The sequence below is a fragment of the Pygoscelis adeliae genome, unplaced genomic scaffold (assembly GCF_000699105.1).
Source record: "Pygoscelis adeliae isolate BGI_AS28 unplaced genomic scaffold, ASM69910v1 Scaffold38, whole genome shotgun sequence".
Lineage (NCBI taxonomy): Eukaryota > Metazoa > Chordata > Aves > Sphenisciformes > Spheniscidae > Pygoscelis > Pygoscelis adeliae.
The window spans coordinates 22,211,082-22,228,695 of NW_008825614.1; the positions used below are offsets into that span (position 1 = coordinate 22,211,082).

Consider the following 17,614-nt stretch of genomic DNA (forward strand, 5'->3'; position numbering starts at 1 on the left):
CTTCCGATTCTCTTCCCCATCCCACGGGGGCCAGGAGTGAGCAAGCGGCTGTGTGGTGCTCAGTTGCCAGCTGAGGTTAAACCACGACACATGCTTTCTTTCCTATTTGTCCCACTCTCCCCACTTCTGAGCATCTTCTGTGTTCTTCATTCACTCTTGCTAGCCCCTGCTCTCTTTTTAGTTAGTTGTCCCTCTTCCTCTTCCTCTGTCACTGTCTCTCCTTCTCCCCCATCTTTTGCTCACGACATTCCCCTCTGTAGAAGTTTTGGCAAAGAATTGAGAGCAAAGAGCTTTGAAGCCATTTCCTTGACATGTGTACCCCTTTTATAGCATGTGATATGATCAGTTCCATTTCTGCCCATAACCATACTATTAATGTTTAAATTGTACTTATTGACATAATGATACCTATTGTGAGACTAACAATATAAATATGCTTGAGGAACAGCTAGGAAAACAAGATAAGAGTGTCTCAATGCCCAGGGGATATACACAGGGTGCAGAGTAATAGGGAACATTATGTATTTTGCTCATCACCAATTTTTCAATAAAAGAAGATTAAAAACTGCAGCAGTTTTCAGCATATTAAGTGTGTGGGGCTGAAGCTAATTGGGATTAGCTTGTGTAGTGACTCCTTTCTGTGTCGTAGCAAACTACTTCTGACTCAAACTTAGTTTATGAAGTTCCTCTCCTCAGTGGAGCCTGTGGAAGTCCAAAGTGTTCTCTGCAAATATTGCTCTCTTCATATTTGAAAATAGGAAGGGATATGAAGCGGGGTTGGTCAGGGATTGGGAGTTTGAATGGCAAAACGGACTCTATTCTCCATTGATTCTGCTTCTGCCTGGTTTCTACACTGTCAGAAGAACAGGGTAGCATTTTTGGAGAGAAGAGTAGCAACCTTTGTCACTCAAAAGTATGTCATGCTCAAAAGCAACCAGCTGAAATGAAACAAACAGGTTCTGTCCAGGTGTTTCAAATAAATAGTTAAATATCATAAAGCTAAATAGAGGTGGTAAATAACTTTTGAGGAGTCATCATGGGAAGATAAAGAATCAAATCAAAAAACACCCCACTGATATCCATGAGAATTTTGCCATAAGCTTCACTAGGATCAAAATTCCACCCTCAGCAACTAAATCCCAGGAATTGTAACTCTATTTTCTTGCTGATGTTCTTTTTCTTGGTCAGGGCCCCTCCTTGCTGTTAAATGAAAGCTCAGCCTGGATCTTTGGAGAGAGAAAGGTGGAATTTGTGAGGAAGACAACTTTAACATAATGGCTTCCCCACTGCAGTACATCCTTCCTGGTCCATACTGGGCCTCCCTTGATGGATTTAAATTGACCTTCAGGCTTCTTTCTGCCTCTTGCATTGTTTTGAGCACTAAATCCTGGAGAAGCAAAGACCTCTTGTCTGACCTGAGCACATTTCATGGATAATGTCTGTGTCTGTTCTCTAGACTCTATAACGTCTTCAAAAGACACAGCATTGAGCATCTGCTTTCTCCTCTCTCCCCACCACCGGTTTGTTTCTAATGAAATATTTATTAAGAGAATGATATTTGCAGGCAGAGAAGGAGATAATTCATGTGACCAATCAGCTCTGGGTTAACTGGAGAATGAAAATGTCTTGGACCGTAGCAAAAACTCATAATCAAAGGACTCCCCAGCTATCCATCAAACAATCAATTACTGTATCCATTACTCTTCTTTCACCACACATTAGAACAATTTACTAGACATGCTAATGTTCGGGTCATTGCTCCTTAAGGATGAGCAAATAGCGGAGGCATCTATCAAAGTTTTGATGCAGTGTGATCTCATACAGTGTGAATATGTAGCTTAGATCACTTCATATCCTCATGGTATTATTAAGTCTATTAAGCACCTCGTCTGTGGGGGAAATGCTGGTTGCCTCCAGATCTCACCAGCTGGAGGAAACTTGTCAAAAGAAATTCAGCATTTCATATGGTTCAGCCTTCTGTGTGGTAAGATAGAAGGTCATTCTGTGTGCAACATGAATTAACAAACCGCACATCAGTAAACCAGTGGTGGTTTTATCACTTCTTGGTTATGCTGACCAGGTAATTGCAAACAGGTTTTCTACTCTTAAATGTGCCATGTGGGGGAAGACAGGATTTCTCCATGAAGAGGTGTCCTGGTTTTGGCAGGGATAGAGTTAATTTCCTTCCTAGTAGCTGGTAAAGTGCTGTGTTTTGGATTTAGGATGGGAACAAAATTGATAAGGCACCGATGTTTTAGTTGTTGCTAGGTAATGCTTACACTGGCCAAGGACTTTCTAGTTTTCCATGCTCTACCGACTGAGAAGGCTGGAGGTGCACAAGAAGCTGGGAGGGGGCACAGCCAAACTGGCCAAAGAAACATTCCATACCATGTGACGTCATGCTCAGTACATAAACTGGGGGAAACTGGCCGGGGGGGGCCGCTGCTCGGGGACTGGCTGGGCATCAGTCGGCAGGTGGTGAGCAATTGCACTGTGCATCACTTGCTTTGTGTATTATTATTAGTAGCATATTATTATTATTATCATTTTATTTCAATTATTAAACTGTTTTTATCTCAACCCACGAGTTTTTCTCACTTGTGCTTTTCCAATTCTCTACCCCATCCCACTGGGTGGGGGGGAGTGAGCGAGCGGCTGCGTGGTGCTTAGTTGCCAACTGAGGTTAAACCACGATAAGAGGGAATCCAGGAAGGTTCTAGGGCACCACCCTAGATCTGTCTTGTCTCACTGTCCTCATCCAGTACCAGATAAATCTGGTGGGATCTCAAACCGTACACGCCGAAGGAATCTCTGTTAATTATTCCACAGTGTTGATTTCTACCTCTGAAGGCAATAAGACTCTTTCTACAGTCAGTTGAGAGAAATAGACACATCTTAGCGTACTCATCTGAGCTAAGTAGGATGAATTGTTCTCTAGGAAAAAAAAATAGTCTGTGGGGGTTTTGGTGGGGGTTTTTTTTGTGTATTGTTTTGTTTTGTTTGTTCTTTTTTTCCATAGTCTCCCTTGGCCACACCTGGGCATCTGAAGTGTAGGTCTCTACTTCTGAGCCTGACATTCACAGCTCCCTTTATTGTCTATGATACAATCTCATGTTAAGTAGCTGTCAATCTTTTTAATCTGGAGAACAGGGCTCATATCTCCATTGACTTCATTGACCATGTTTCCACTGAATATAATGGGAGTCTTAACAAGGAGCTTGGAGGTCAGTGCTTCCAGTATGGGTATATAAAGCTTGGCGAGGGGGATTTCTGGCAGTTCAATTTGGCTGATGAATTCAAACGAAGATATCTACTGTGCAAACATCTCAAATTAGTGTTAAGAGGGATCCCACTTACATGTCTATACCTGTAGTCCTGAACCAGCATCTGCCTAATTTATACCTCTTTCTCTGAATGGGACACTTGCTATCTGATGGGACAAAATGGCATCTAACTTTAGGTAGCACTTAACAGCATATAGTTCCTTGGCTCTATTAGCAGTTTGTAGCTCCTTAGAAAGTCAGTGGAGAAAAGGCAAAAAAAATAAAGCAAGGCCATAATTTTATTAGGTTGAATTACCTGCTGGAGAATCCCTCTTCACTGTTTTGAGTAGAGAGGGAGCAGAAGGAAATAAATTTCCTGCAAACACCCTTCCTGTGGTTTGCCGTGGTCCCTTTCTCACCCAAACATCCGTGGCTCCTTGGACAGAGAGAGGGGACAGTGCCAATGGGGGTGTGCCTGCACCCATGTGCACACCCATATGTGTTAGTGAGGAGCTTCTTGTGCCATGTGAAGTCTTAGGTTATGTGATAAAAAGCTCGTCTCCACACACACAAAGGAGCACTGAGGAACAATACATTATATACTAGAAAATACTGTGCACCACTGCATGCACACGTGCTGTATGACCTGGAGCAGCTCATTGCTGAGGCCGTAGGTCCTGATTTGCAAAAAGAGTAAGTAAAAAAAAAGAGAGCATTTTGAGTAATAAGTAGTTACTTCATAAGGCATCATGAAGCTTGAGGTGTAATCTAATCTTCAAAGAAATAGCAGAAAGCTGTTGTCTTTCTACTGAGAGGATCCTATTCCAGTGTGGTTTTGGAGACAGAGGTCCATTTTGGGGAGTGAAATATGATTTTAAATCAGCGAGTATGTCCTAGCCTTGCAGAGTCTTTTCATTTCTCCTTTATTACTGTAGGAATGGAAAGTATCCAGATTTGAGCCCTTTGAGACTAGGTCGAACTGTTAGGAAAATTACCAAGAGGCAACCAATCAACCAACCAACCAAAGCCCCATACAGCAGTTTTCAGAGTAGACTTTAACATGTGACAAAATTTCTCCTGTGTTTGGGTGAAAGTTTCCAACAGAAATGTATTTTTATGGCACAAGCAATGAAGTCTTGGAGTTAATGGCTTGGGAAGGGTATTGCTATATACAGAGAGAATAAAAAAGAATACAAACAAGTAAAATAGCGAGGTATAGTCTATAAACATCAGATGAGAAAATGAGGGAGCTAAATTAGGTAGTCTAGAAGAAAGTATCAATAGAGACATGATTACAGTCTATAAATACTTTCAAGGTCAAAATATAGATGAAGATCAGGTGAATTATTCACCAAATTAAATGATAGAAGTCAGAATGGCTTGATGTTAGGAGGGAAACACGTAGGTTAAGTGCTAAAACTAATAAAGAACAGTTGTGTGGATGGTTAATGCCCCATTAGTTTGGAAAGTCAATAGCACAGTTAAAACATAAGTAAAATAAATAATAATAATGGTCCAATAAAAATGTGTGGTAGAAATTATCTGAATATTTATCTGTGGCCTCTCCTGCCTCTGACACAGTTAAGACATTGTCCTAATGTTCACAGGAAAAATGCACAGATTTTGGACAATTTTGTTACATGTCACGTTCTGGAGGCGCTGAGCTGAAAACCTTTCAGCATTTTTTATCTTAATCCTTTCCCTGAACGTTTTATTTTGCAAACATTTTAGGTAGCTTTTCAATCCCCATGAAAGCCTTCATCAAGTCTGTATGCCAATCGTGCGGTATGGGACTGAACGCTTGAGCTAAAGAAAGGTTAGCATCTCTGTAAACGTATATCACAGAGACAGCATGGAGCACATGAGGATAATAAAGCTGGTCTGCATTGCTTTCCTTTGCTGGCACTTCCTATTTCTTGTCATTCTTTGGAAGGTTAAATTCACTTCATCTTGCCCTATAAAGAACACATACAGGATAAATTAGCAAACTGCCAAATTCTTCCTATTTAGTTCTCCCTGGACAAACTAATTCAGAAGCAAGATTTTGTTATCTTTAGCAATATTTATGCTTCCCATTTTCATTATTTCACTTTGTAGGCAGTTTGGTCACAAATATGCATCTGTGACTAAATTTACCTAGTATCTTTAGTTTCTCCTTCTTGAGACATTGTCTAGATCTGTAATAACCAGATCGCTGTTCCTGAGGAAAAATATAATTTTCTTGCTGCTGTTCTTGTGTTTTTCTTGAAACCAGTAAATATCCTGACTTCATTTGACTTGAAATTCAAGTGGTCACTCTTCATTTTTCTTGAGTTAACTCATTGTTAAATATTTCTAGTAAACCAGTGTCCTCAGATCCATGTCTCTCCTTGATGCCACAGCACACAAAATCAGGGCAAGCATTTAACTCCCTTCAGTTGAACTTATTTTTTTTAAGGTTATTTACAAGTTGGGAGATTAGACTATATTAGACTTGGGCTGTCACTGGTCAGGAGAAAGAACCAGACTCATCCCCTCTTGCATGGATGTGTCTAAAACAGGTAGGAGGAATGGGGAAAAGTCCCCACTGATGTTTCTGGAATTTAAAGGAAGCACTCTTAGAGGGATAGCAACCATTTCACCAATTTAGTTGAAAATGTGTTCTTTATTTCACTGAATGTATTTCTTTAGGAACAAATGCCACAGAACTTTTGATTGCAAAAGTCCCTGTCTAAATGGGCTCTGCTGTGCAGTGCTGTGCCATAATTATACACTTAAGAATACAACTACTAGAATCAAATTCTAATTTCCAAGTATCTTCCTTTCCTCCCAGCACTGCCAATTGGATGATTGTGTCCCATGAGCTGGAACATATCATGTTTGGAGGGAAAGCAAAAAAAAAAGAAAAGTTTGGTAGGAAACATGGGGAAACAATAAAAGGAATTTCTATTTGTTAGGTTATACACTTTCAGCACACACCTTGTTAGCTTGAGCAGATATGTCAGTTAGAAGAGACCAAGGAACTTGCTCCCTAAGCAATTCTTGATTGCAGCACACAGAAACAGCAAGTAACATTGGAAAAAAGCTGCTTGGTCTTGCTAAAACCCTGTTTTGTTTCCTAAGTTTAAGGAAAAACCCATAAAGACTGTGCTTTCCTGGCCTCGGTTATTTTCTTGACCCAAGAGGAACAGCAGAACCTCTATAATAAGCACAGACAGATGTGCTCTTCCAGATCCAGCTGAGCTGGCTGAAAACAAAACCCACTCAAGCTGTGTTGGGATTGTCTTCATAGCTTTCCTAACAGGATGGGGCTTGTGGTTGCTCCCAGGTCCACGTCTAGCAAAACCAGTGGAGAAATACCCATCCACCTGTTTTTAAGGTTACCTGCATATATAACTGATGTGGGATAAGGGGCTTTCACAAGAACTATGTGCCAGGATCACTTGCCTGGATTTATCCTTTGTTAAATAATCTAAAAAGGGACCCTAGAAAAAAGGCAGGCAAATCTTCAAGACTACCTATGTTGGGAAGTAGCCCAACATAATTATCTAGTCTTTGTTAACGATTACTTCTGCCATCATCTTCACGTCTTTGCTTTCCTAAATGTCATTTCATTTGAGATGCTTGTGACAGCTTCAGTTCTGGACAGTTCTGGTCAAAAAGCTCAGTCTGATTAGAACTCCGTAGAGACAGAAGGTTTTCATCGAACCTGTTGAAAAGAGAAGCCAGGGCGAACCCTTTACATGCTGTCTGTCCGTTATGAATGGGTTCACCAGAGGTTGTCTACAGATCACATCACTGATCCATGACAACCTGTTGTATGGAAGTGCTGCTAGATAGTCCCAAATTAGATTTTCAATATTTTCATTTTGATTCAGTTGATGCCTCTTGTTTCACTGCAGGTGTCTGTCATTTTGTATATTTTTAACATTTTCATTACCTTTTTTTGTATTTTAATTAAAACCAAAAATGTCCTGAAGAAAAACAGTTAAGGGTTTGTGTATAGTATTAGTGTAATACCTAACAAGCAGCTGCCTGCAATCAGACTTGGATCAATAGGCTTTATTGTAGCAAAGTTACAGGTAAATTAAAAGAAAAAGGTTTACATGGCATTGAGGAAACCTGAACTTTTGTTCCCTCTTCTCCCATCACTGCTGTGCACATATGAAGGGTCTGTCAAAGACACTTTCTTGTTGAACTTCCCAGCTTCTGGTTTTGATCTGTTTGGTTTCTCTGCTAATGCCATGGCATGGAGTGTGTGCTGCTGACTTCATGCTTGCTTGGAGTGGCTATTTCGGATGAGACAAATCCTGCCCTAGTCTCCACTGACTTGATTTTCTCTCTATCAAGACGTTGCTTTCCCAGGTGGAGATGCCACATGGGAGTCACCAATTAATTACTCAGATGTACTCTGCCTGGGTCTGAGACTCTTTTGCTTGACCATTTTGAGTAAATCACGTTGACGTTATGTTTTCAGGTTACCAGCCTGTGATAATGCCCCTGTCCTGTTCTGAGTTAGTGCTGAAAAAATTTTGCTGTGAACTGGACCAAAGGGCTGAGCATCCTTTGCAATAGAAGACAGACCATTTATGTCTTGATCCCTTATGGTGAAATCCGATGGATAATGGAAGGCTGCTGAGAAAAGCCTGTAAGTGAAAATAGGTTATGTTTGCCTGTAGAGGCATTGCTGAGGTCCCAGTGCAGAGCTAGACATTTCTGTGCTGCAGCATCTTGCTGTTTTTTCAGTACAATGTTGGCATTATTCAAGCTGGGGCTCTTCCATGGGTGGTGCCAGAAGCTGTGGTGGGGTGAACAGGTCTTGTCCCATTCTGTCGCTCCAAGCTCAGCCCCCATTTTTCTCCTTCTCTCCCACAAAGGTGGACCCCACTCTCACAAAGAGGCAGGACCCTTGTCTTGTCTCATCAACTGACCGCCTACCCTCACAAGGCTCAGCAATATTCCTCCAGATGGGTGATGAAAAGCTGCCTCTGATTTGTGTCTTAATTTGGGATCAGGCTTTTGGGCAGTAGCTGAAGTACTGTGAACACAGACAGTGCAGGGGCTGTGAAATGAGCAGATGTTTTGTAGAGCAGTCGCTAAATGAGAGTGTTCCTCAATACCAGGCTGTGAACATTTGCTTGGACACTGAGCAGTCCACTGAAACCCTGCCAGAGGCCAGTAACAAAAAGAGATTAAAAGATTGCTGCTAAAGAGGTTTTGTGGGAGTCAACCATGTTTCTAAAAAAAAGTGTCTGAGCACTCCAAATAAAACCTGAGAAAGAGATGAGGATTAACAGGAGTGACTCTCCACCAAACTGCATGGCACAAAAATATACTCTGGTTTTGCCACTAACATGCAAATTCAAATGCTCCATTCTGCATAGCAGCTATTAGGTTTCAGTAAACCTGCCCATTTTCATACCTTCCATGTGATACAAAAGCAGTCAATTTCTTGAAATAAAAAAGATGTACTTTTTATTTCCAACATCTTCCTACTTTTCCACTGCTCCACACTACAGAGTGGAACTGTGCCCATGCTAGGGGTTGTCTCTGCTGCAGGAAATCAAGGTGAATTTGGCTCTTGCTGCCATGTGAACCCAGGAACAAGACTTCTCACTTTTTTTTTTGCACTAGATGGGTGTTAAGGAGTGAGCCAGTGATTCATTCTCCTTCTTGTTTGCCTTTCTAGCAGGGACGTGCTCACCAGCTGTGTGGCACATACGTCAGGAGGCAGAGACAACACGGTTCTTTCTAGGCAGTCTTGATGTGTCTGGGAGCTCTTGCAAGCGTGGTCCATTTACACAAATGCTGGGTGCTTCAGATGTTCAGCGAGGGAGCTGTGAGCAGGGGAGTTTTATGCCTAGCATCAGGATCCAGGGACGACGTACAGTACAGCTCTCAGCCAGCAGTGCCAGCCAAAAAACGGTGCCAGCAGCAGAGTTGTGCAGAGACAGAGAATTGTAAGAATATAATTCAGACAGCTAGGAAAGGGCAGGAACAGCTTTAGGAATGTGATGGCGATGCTGTAAAAATACCAGTGAATGCTCTCCTTTGTGACAATCTTAAAGGAGCGTTTATCCACTTGCTTTGCATGTATAGAGATGCCACCTGAATCTAGTGATAGCACAGGCAGTTGGCTTTGAGAAGGGTGAGTTTAGACATGTGTGATCAGACTTAAGTCATTCAACAAAATGGGTTTGAAAAGAAAATTATGTTAGATTACAGAGAGGGGAAATTTATACCTCGCTTCACTGTTGCTGTTTAGTTTCATTCACATTGCCACAGGACCATCTATTTGCTTGGTAGATAAAGATGTCAAATCAAGAGAAAAAAAGGAGAAGGACTGAAAATAGGAACAGGACAAACTGCCCCTTCCTTCCCTTATGGGGCATCTGTAAGAATTATGCAGGGTGAAAATACATGACAAAATATAGCCCTTGCGATCAACTGAAGTTTGCCCTAGAAGCTGATGATCTCCATGAGCAAAATATCAGTGTCAGCCCTACCATCTAAGCCTGGTAGGAGGGGAATTCCTTCTAAACTTGGTCTTCACCTTGAGGTGAAAATATGCTGTGCTTCTTAAAAGCACGTTGGTTATCAGAGAGCTAAACCTCAGGCCCCTGGCTTATTTTCTTTTTCTTCATCTACCACAGACATGTCATTTAATTCTCTCGCTCTGAGTACAGTAAGATTGACTCTGAACTAGAGCAGCCCTAGGTGATGAGGTCAGGGTTGCTCAGAATGAATTTGGTGAAGTAATAAAGTCTTGAAGGAAAAATAAAGAAGAAGAAAACAGTAGGAGGTATGAACTAGGTACTCTATTACTAAGTCTCTTCTAGTTCCAGGAAACTAAATGGATTTTCCTAGTCTTCATGACTGCAGAGACCTGAATGATTAAATTTATAAATGCTGAAAAGCAAACTATCAAAATAGTTTCTGCTATTACATTTTCCCTAAAATTAGTAATTTCTTGCAGACTCCATAACAAGAAGCTGGTAGAAATGGTGATTTTCTTGCTCAATTTTGGGTTCATATCATTCAAAAGTAAACAACTTGATCAAGAGTGAAGACAGAAACACATGAGAGATTCTAGTTAATTTAAATAAAAATGCACTTCAACCCTTCCCTTTATGCTAATTTCCCCATGCTGTTTTTTCTCATGCTACATTGGTGCAGAGTAATAAAATTTACATAACTTGAAGAAAATGCTGAACGCATTTCTGTGTTTGCCCATGTTAGTGATGCATGCAGGGAGAATTGAAAATATGCCACTTAAAAGTTGTCCTTGTGTACGGTAGTTTTAAATGTGCCCATGTTTGAGTGAAAAGGAAGAGCAAGCAATGGTTAATTTGTGATTGCATTTCTTCCCCCCTTGCTGTGGGAAGTTCCTCTCATGAGATAACAGAGCTCAGATTACCAATCACTGCTGCGATCTTCCATGTGAAAGATAATGCAAAGTTGTAATATCACTATTTCACTCCTCTAAAAGATTTAGAAGTCCCAGGCTGCTTGTTCTGTGCCTGCCTGAGGCCTTTCTACCTGTAATTGCTTTGGGCTTTTGCTTGGTGAGATACAGCTCTAAATCTCATTGAGTCTGCAAGGTTAGTTGTTTTGGAAGGATGGTTTGAGAAAGATCATCTAATCTGATTTATCTGTCTTCTTAACCTAGCTGTACATTGTAGATAGGCAGCGCCATTTTTGTCCCGGACAGCTTGCAGTGCCAACGTGCTATTAAAAATGTGTCAGGCACAGGCAGGCAGCGTAACTACAGCAGTATTCTGCAGTGGTCCTCCATGTAAAGTATTTTATTGATCTTTAATGCAGGCACTCCAGCCTCATTATTCTACATGCAATAAAACGTGAATCTCTAAGTCTGCATGCTAGTGAGAATAGGATATCCTCATAAAGTGTGGCCTGCCTGTTTATATGTCTATACATGCTATAAAGCAGGAGATAAACATCTCTGCATTTTCATTTTGTGTGAAAGCCAGAGCCAAAATGTTACCCAAGGAGATGTGATAGTTTGCGGGAGGTGTGGGAGGTGTGTTGGTTACTGCTTGAGCTGGCCATATCCCTGCTAGAGGTGCAGGAGGCTTCTTGAGATTGGAGAAGACAGAGCACCCTTCCTTGGTTTACTACCTGAGTCATGTAAAACCTCTAAAATACTCTATTTTCATGGTTGCAAAAGATTTCCTTGGAACAACCTGCAGTATGTAGTGCAAAATTAGCTCATGTGAGTGAGACTTCTTTTACCTGTGCTCATATAAACTTGGAGGTAACCAGTGAATTTGTGAGTTGTGCTGTGCATATCAAAGGCAGGTTATTTTCTGGTTTGGGCTGGTTTTGAGCTAAGAGAAATGGTGCTGTGTAATAGAGCCAGCTGCCAGACTGATTCCAAGACCTTGCAGGATGATCTAGGATAAAGGAGATGGCTTTCAGTCTCGAGTGTCTAGCAACCAGGGACAGCTCTAACTGCTTGAGATGTGGATACGAGCGGAGAATTAGTTAGAAAAATTTACTTGTGTTCCTTCTTATTCTCCAGAATTAGTTTTTCAGTCCAGTTAGGAGACCCACTTTCCCCACTTTGATGGTACTAGCAGCTCTGTGACATCTGTCCTAAGATACTCCATTACTATCCTCTTCCCATGTTTTCACACACAGTCAGAAATGAAACCCTCCTCTCCAGGACACAACTCCTGGCTGAAGTCACAGTGGATGGAGGTGGTGTAGAAATGGGTTCACGTTGTCTAATTTCAGGCAGTGAGCTCAGTTAAGTCTCCTCTTCAACTGCCTTCACGCCAAAGTTGAAAGTAGAACTGTGTGAATGTCTTCCTCAGCCCTTCATCCTCCTGTCCCTGTAGTGTGTCATTCATCTGGTGGACACAGTCTGTAAATCCAGCTCCAATAAATCTTAATTATTTACATCAACTTTTACAGTTCTTTTTGGAGAGACTGTGAGAGGATCATCTTATTGCAGCTGACATTGGGCACCTTAATTATTCGACTTGCAACTAACCTGAGCTGGAGAAGTGTAGGTGTGTGTCTCCCTCTTTCTCTCTGTCTTATGATTTTCTCTATATCTTCAGATTTTGATGAAGTGTGGAAAAGAAATTTTCCTTTGAAATCACTAAACATTTCACTGGCCATAAGAGCCATTTCTCATCCATCTCCAGTCAACATTTCATGTCCTTAATTTCTGATAAGGGAAAAATCTTATAATGAACAATCAGAAATGGCATCATTAAAGTTGGAGATGTAAAAGGGAGCTACAGGAGTGAGATGGTACCAGCACACATCTTACTTCTACAGGAGATTCCCTAACTCTCTGAAGATGAACCATGAAGGCTGGTTGATATTAGGTGGGGTTTGTGTTAGCTTTCTGCTTCTGGGTGGAATAAAGACCATATGGGAACTAGAAAAGAGGTCATTTCAGTCCCTTGCTCGGTGATTTTATGTGACATGGGTTGTAAAACTTGTGATATTGCTGCGTACAAGGAGAAGAAATTGTGTGTGTGTTAACACTCCTCTTCTGTCCCTTCTAATATACAAATGGGGAGTGAGGCAGGCACAGGGCTGGGAGGGGGTCATCTTTGGAGGGGTCTCAGACATGCAGCTTCTGATGCAAAGATTTTACTGCTGGTAAAGTACAGATACTGGCAGAAGTTGTCACCATCCAGATAAAACCTTTTTTTTTTCCCCCTTCTCTATCAGCAGCTACCTATAACATCTCCCCATTGGTAGAATAAATCTGATAAAAAAAATGTAGTTGTAAGCAGCAACGATTTTATCCTAGTGAAAAAAAATTTTCCAATAGAAAAAATGTTGTGCCTGGGCAAAATTTTTCAGATATGATGAATAACAGCATAGTATGACCCTCAGTCCTAAGAATTTAGTTTTAAAAGAACTACTGAGCATATCAGATATACTCAACTTTTTCTCTCCTATCTTTTTTTTTCACAGGCAGTTTGGTTTACAGATACATCTTGACAAAAATCTGCCACAGGCAAATTTCATCAAAAGAACAACTTCAAACACATCCAATTAACAATTTATGAAAGGAAATCCAACAGAAAATTACACAGAGATTCACAGGGCCTAAAATTTGACACTAAATCAAATTTAATGTGGAAATGCCTGTATAGGGAGTTATGGCCCCTTCCAGTGCATTGTCAAAAGGAACTTTATCTGTGGAGGCTCCATGAGTGCCCTCCATCATATCCTTTCTTGCTATAAATAAAATATTTTGTTAGACATGGCAATAAGCACAACTCAAAAGGGAATGAAAACCACAGAATAACCAAGCTATATGCAGTTTTCAATCAGAAGTATTAAAAGTCATTAGATTTCTTCACACTTTCGAATCTAGGATTTGTTCACTTTATCACAGAAATGAGGGGCACTGTACCATCAACAAATACAAACCCACATTTAATTTGTTAGCACAGCCAGCCACCATACATACCCCAGTAGCAGGTCATGGTGACTATATTTAAAGTTACTATGGAGCCGTTTTTATGTCTGGAAGGAAATTTCAGCCCCCCTGCATCCTGTTATCTCCTGATTTACTCACTCATTCAGCAGCCATGGTTGGATTTTCTCGAAAGATGTTAAGGATACAAACTCACATAATTGCCTTCAGCAGCTCTGAAATTAACTTAAGCCACTACTTTGTTTAGAGAAAAACATCTGTGTCTAGACCATTATCTATTTAAACACATGAATAGCCGGCTTTTGTAAGAGATGACTGATCAGCATCACTTGCATTGCACTATCTGGATTATTTGGGGGAGCATGTTATTTACAGACACCAGGACCAACAAGTGGGGATGACTAATAGAGTTGACACAGGCCAAGATCAAGCATATTTGTGATACAACTGTAGTTTTACATGGACTACAATAATTTGAAGTGTTGGTTGCTCTATCGCTGGCTCTCCTGTTAATCCAGTGCTCCCACATCAGAACAGAACAGGAAACATTTGATAACTTGTAAATTTGTTATCTTCCACCAAAGTGCATATTTGCGTAGGAAAATGTGGCTTTAAGTCCCCACTCATGTGCATTTAGGTCCATGGCACAGCGTCCTTGCTGTGACAGTAGTACAAGAATTTCATTAGATCACTGTTTTCCTGTGTCTTCAGAGGACAGACACTGGGGCTCTTCCAGCCTACTTGGCGTTGTGCAGTGTAATTGCCTCTGCGTGTGCTACTTAGCCCGCTGGTGAAGTTGAGAGGACACCTCTGCCACTGTAAATGAAGCATTAGAATACCCCAATGGTTTTTTTCTTGAGTCCATTAATATATGCTTTTGGCAGTGAAACACTCTACCAGATAAGTTAGTGTCCAAGGCATGTAATAATTAGTGAATAAAACACCCCCAGAGTATCTTAATCCTGTATAAATGTGTCTTTTAAACTGTAAATGAATTTTTAACCTAATTTTAAATTATGATTTCCTTCCTGTAACACACCCTTTCTCTGTAGATAACAGATCCCAGGGAAGCAGAAGGTGAAACAAAGACAGACATTAATGTCAAAGATTTTTATCTTCTGTTTATATTTTTGAAAGGTATTTGACTGTTTACTACCATTTTTTCTGTATGCCTCTACTTCTTCCATCACCCCACTTCCTTTGTCACGTTGTATAATTTTCCTTGTCTGCAACTGGGTGATGACGATAATAATAATGAATTTTACTTTTGTTAGGCAAGGTCTAGATTTAGGCAACTGCAAAAGTTCTTTAGTTTCTAAATGCAGAAATTATACACTTTTTAAAGAATTAAAGAGTTAAATAAGAGTTTCCAGATGCCTGATATTCTTCAAAATCTAGCCAGCTATTGTGTCTAAATGTGACTGTAAGAGTTAAATGTTACCCATTCCATGCCTTCTTCACAGTTCCTCCAAGGCAGATCTCTAAGCAAACAAGCAAGAAGTAAAACACATTATAAGTGACTTTTTTTTTTCTCATTCCCCTGCCTCCCTCATGCATGCTTGATTAGGCTTCTCATTCTTGCCATGGTGATTTGGCATTTTTTCCACTGGAACTTCCAGTCCAGTCCTCCCAGTTCTTCCAGTTCTCCAGTCCTTCTGTGCCCTTCCAGCAAGCTGCCCGATGGCCTTGCTTCCTATTCAGTCTGTGGGAATTCAGGGCATTTAATATCTTTGACAACTTAGCCACAGCAAGACAGCAAAGGCCTTTATTTCTCAGGCACAAGTCGTTGAAAAGCCCCAGTGTTTGTGCTTCAGAAAAGCCCAGGTTCAGACAAGTGAACATCCCCCTGAATTCTTGTGCTTGTTTTCTCCCGTAGCTTTCAGAGACTTTGGGGACATTCAGGTCAAGAATGTGCTGTAGAGACTGCCATTTCTTCTTTCAGCTTCAGAGCATCGAAAGCACTTGGATTGTAACTTTTGATTAGGAGTCAAAGCTCAGCACAAGGCCAGTTTAAAGGACCATGTGCATTGTTTGATGTGAAATATTCATGGAGTTGTAGGATTGGAGTCTTCAGCAGTGCCTATTAGTTTAGAGCTCGATCTCAGCCTCCTGTTCCTCCAAACCCACCTTGTGTTGGTTTGTTCTCTGAGTCCAGTTTAGACTGAACCTAATGCCTCTGTAGGCACAGAAGCTAAAGGCTGGGAGGAGGAGAAGACCTTGTTAAACCTCTGCCCCTACATGCAGTGTAGATGCAGCTGGATCATAAACAGACTCTTTCAATCTGGATCTGAATACAAGGACAGCTCCCAAAGGCAGTATGAACATTTAACTACCTAGAAAATGGTACCTGATATGTACGCAACATCGAGTCAACTCTATAGAGTGAACACCATGAAACCGTGAGTGGCTCAAACTGATGACTATGCAGTCACATTACTATAATAATTTTTTTAGCTGTATTTAGTTTATCTCATAAATAGACAAGATAGCATCCATTGTTACGTTGAATGTTGCAAGTTGGATCATAAAGTCTTCAAGGCAAATGCATAGGCTTTACGTCTGCTTGAGAAAGTATCTAATTCCAGAAGAATTTGCAGGAAAGTCAACAAGGTAAATGTGTCATTTTTCAGATGCACGTAGATGTTTTGTTCTGTCAGAACAGTCGGAAAATTGAAGCTGGTTGCTGGGGCTCAAATGTAGCTCAGGAGATCTGTTTCAGGTCCTAACACTTTCTTCAAGACTCGATATGTTTCCTTTCATGTAACTTACTCTTCCCCTCTTCACCTTTTCACCACTATTTATGCAATCTATTATATTACTATTTTCTTTTCCCTTAAGAAGGCTATGGAAAAATGAACAATATTTAGACTTCCTTTGCTTTCTTTCCATTCTCCTATCTCAGCAGAGTCCTAGGACCCCCTTCTCTGACCTACCTGATGATGAGAAGATCTTTAACAGGGGAGATGGCATGTGGCAGAACCAGAGCCAGGATCAAGCCTTGCTTTCGGAAATCACAGAAGAGGATCTGGAGGCCATCCGTCAGCGGGAAGAGGCCATTCAGCAGATTGAGGTCAGTAACTTTCTCCTGTCATGGGCTTGCGACCTGGAAGTGCAGATTCCTTGTGTTGTGCATTGCTCAACATGACGAAGGAAATGCTGATTTACATGACTGCCTGTACAGCATCGCTGAACATGGGAGAGATTATCAGGTGTTTCTAAAAATGGCAATCAGTGGCAGGAGGAAGAATTAGAAATCCATATGACCTGTAATGAAAATGACAAGAATTAATTAATATTCAAGGGCTAATGTTTGGTTTTTTTCAGTGGGTCTTCCATGACAGAGTCTATAGTGAGGTAGTTAAATTGAGCATGGTTCTGCAGCAAAACAACTTTCTTAGTGCATGCAAACTTGAAACTGGAATTTGTCACAGACAGAAAATATTCAACTTTACCATTAGGGAGAATAATAGGTAGAAGAAAGGAAATAACTTGTTAACTTTTTCAAATAATTCAATATTTTTGCTTTATCAAAGTATTTGGATGTTCTTGATGTAGTTAAAAGAAGACATTATTTTTATTCCCTTTTTTTAAAAAGTGCTATAAATAAAATATGGAAAAAGGAACAAAAAGAGGTCTGAATAAGTTAAGCATCCCACATTTTTCTTTTTATATTTCTCTTTTTATGCTTTTGGGAAACTCTTGTTACTCAAATTTAAGCAATAAATGAGTAAAACCAGAACATTTTAAATCTTTATAATTTGTATGCTTTTACAGGCCTAAACTTAAGATGAACCAAAAAAAGAGGGCTTCAGAATTATCAGAACATTTAATTAAGGACTATACTTCGTCCTTTAATTGGATTGAGCTAATTTTATCAGAATAGATTTTGGATGCAGTATAGCAGGATTTGTGATTGAGTTAATGGTGCAAAAAGGGGACAAAC

At 40.5% G+C, this 17,614-nt stretch overlaps 1 protein-coding gene across 3 annotated transcripts in view; it reads left to right on the plus strand.

The window, feature by feature from the left end:
- The window catches only part of TSNARE1 (t-SNARE domain containing 1), a 530,032-nt gene that overhangs the window by 253,440 nt on the left and 258,978 nt on the right, over positions 1–17,614 (plus strand). For 2 of the 3 annotated variants that reach the window (XM_009332989.1, XM_009332990.1), the window contains exon 9: positions 16,574–16,741. In XM_009332989.1, coding sequence (XP_009331264.1) covers positions 16,574–16,741 — 168 coding nt within the window. The remainder of the gene's footprint in view (positions 1–16,573; positions 16,742–17,614) is intronic. The other variant, XM_009332991.1, reaches the window with a different exon arrangement.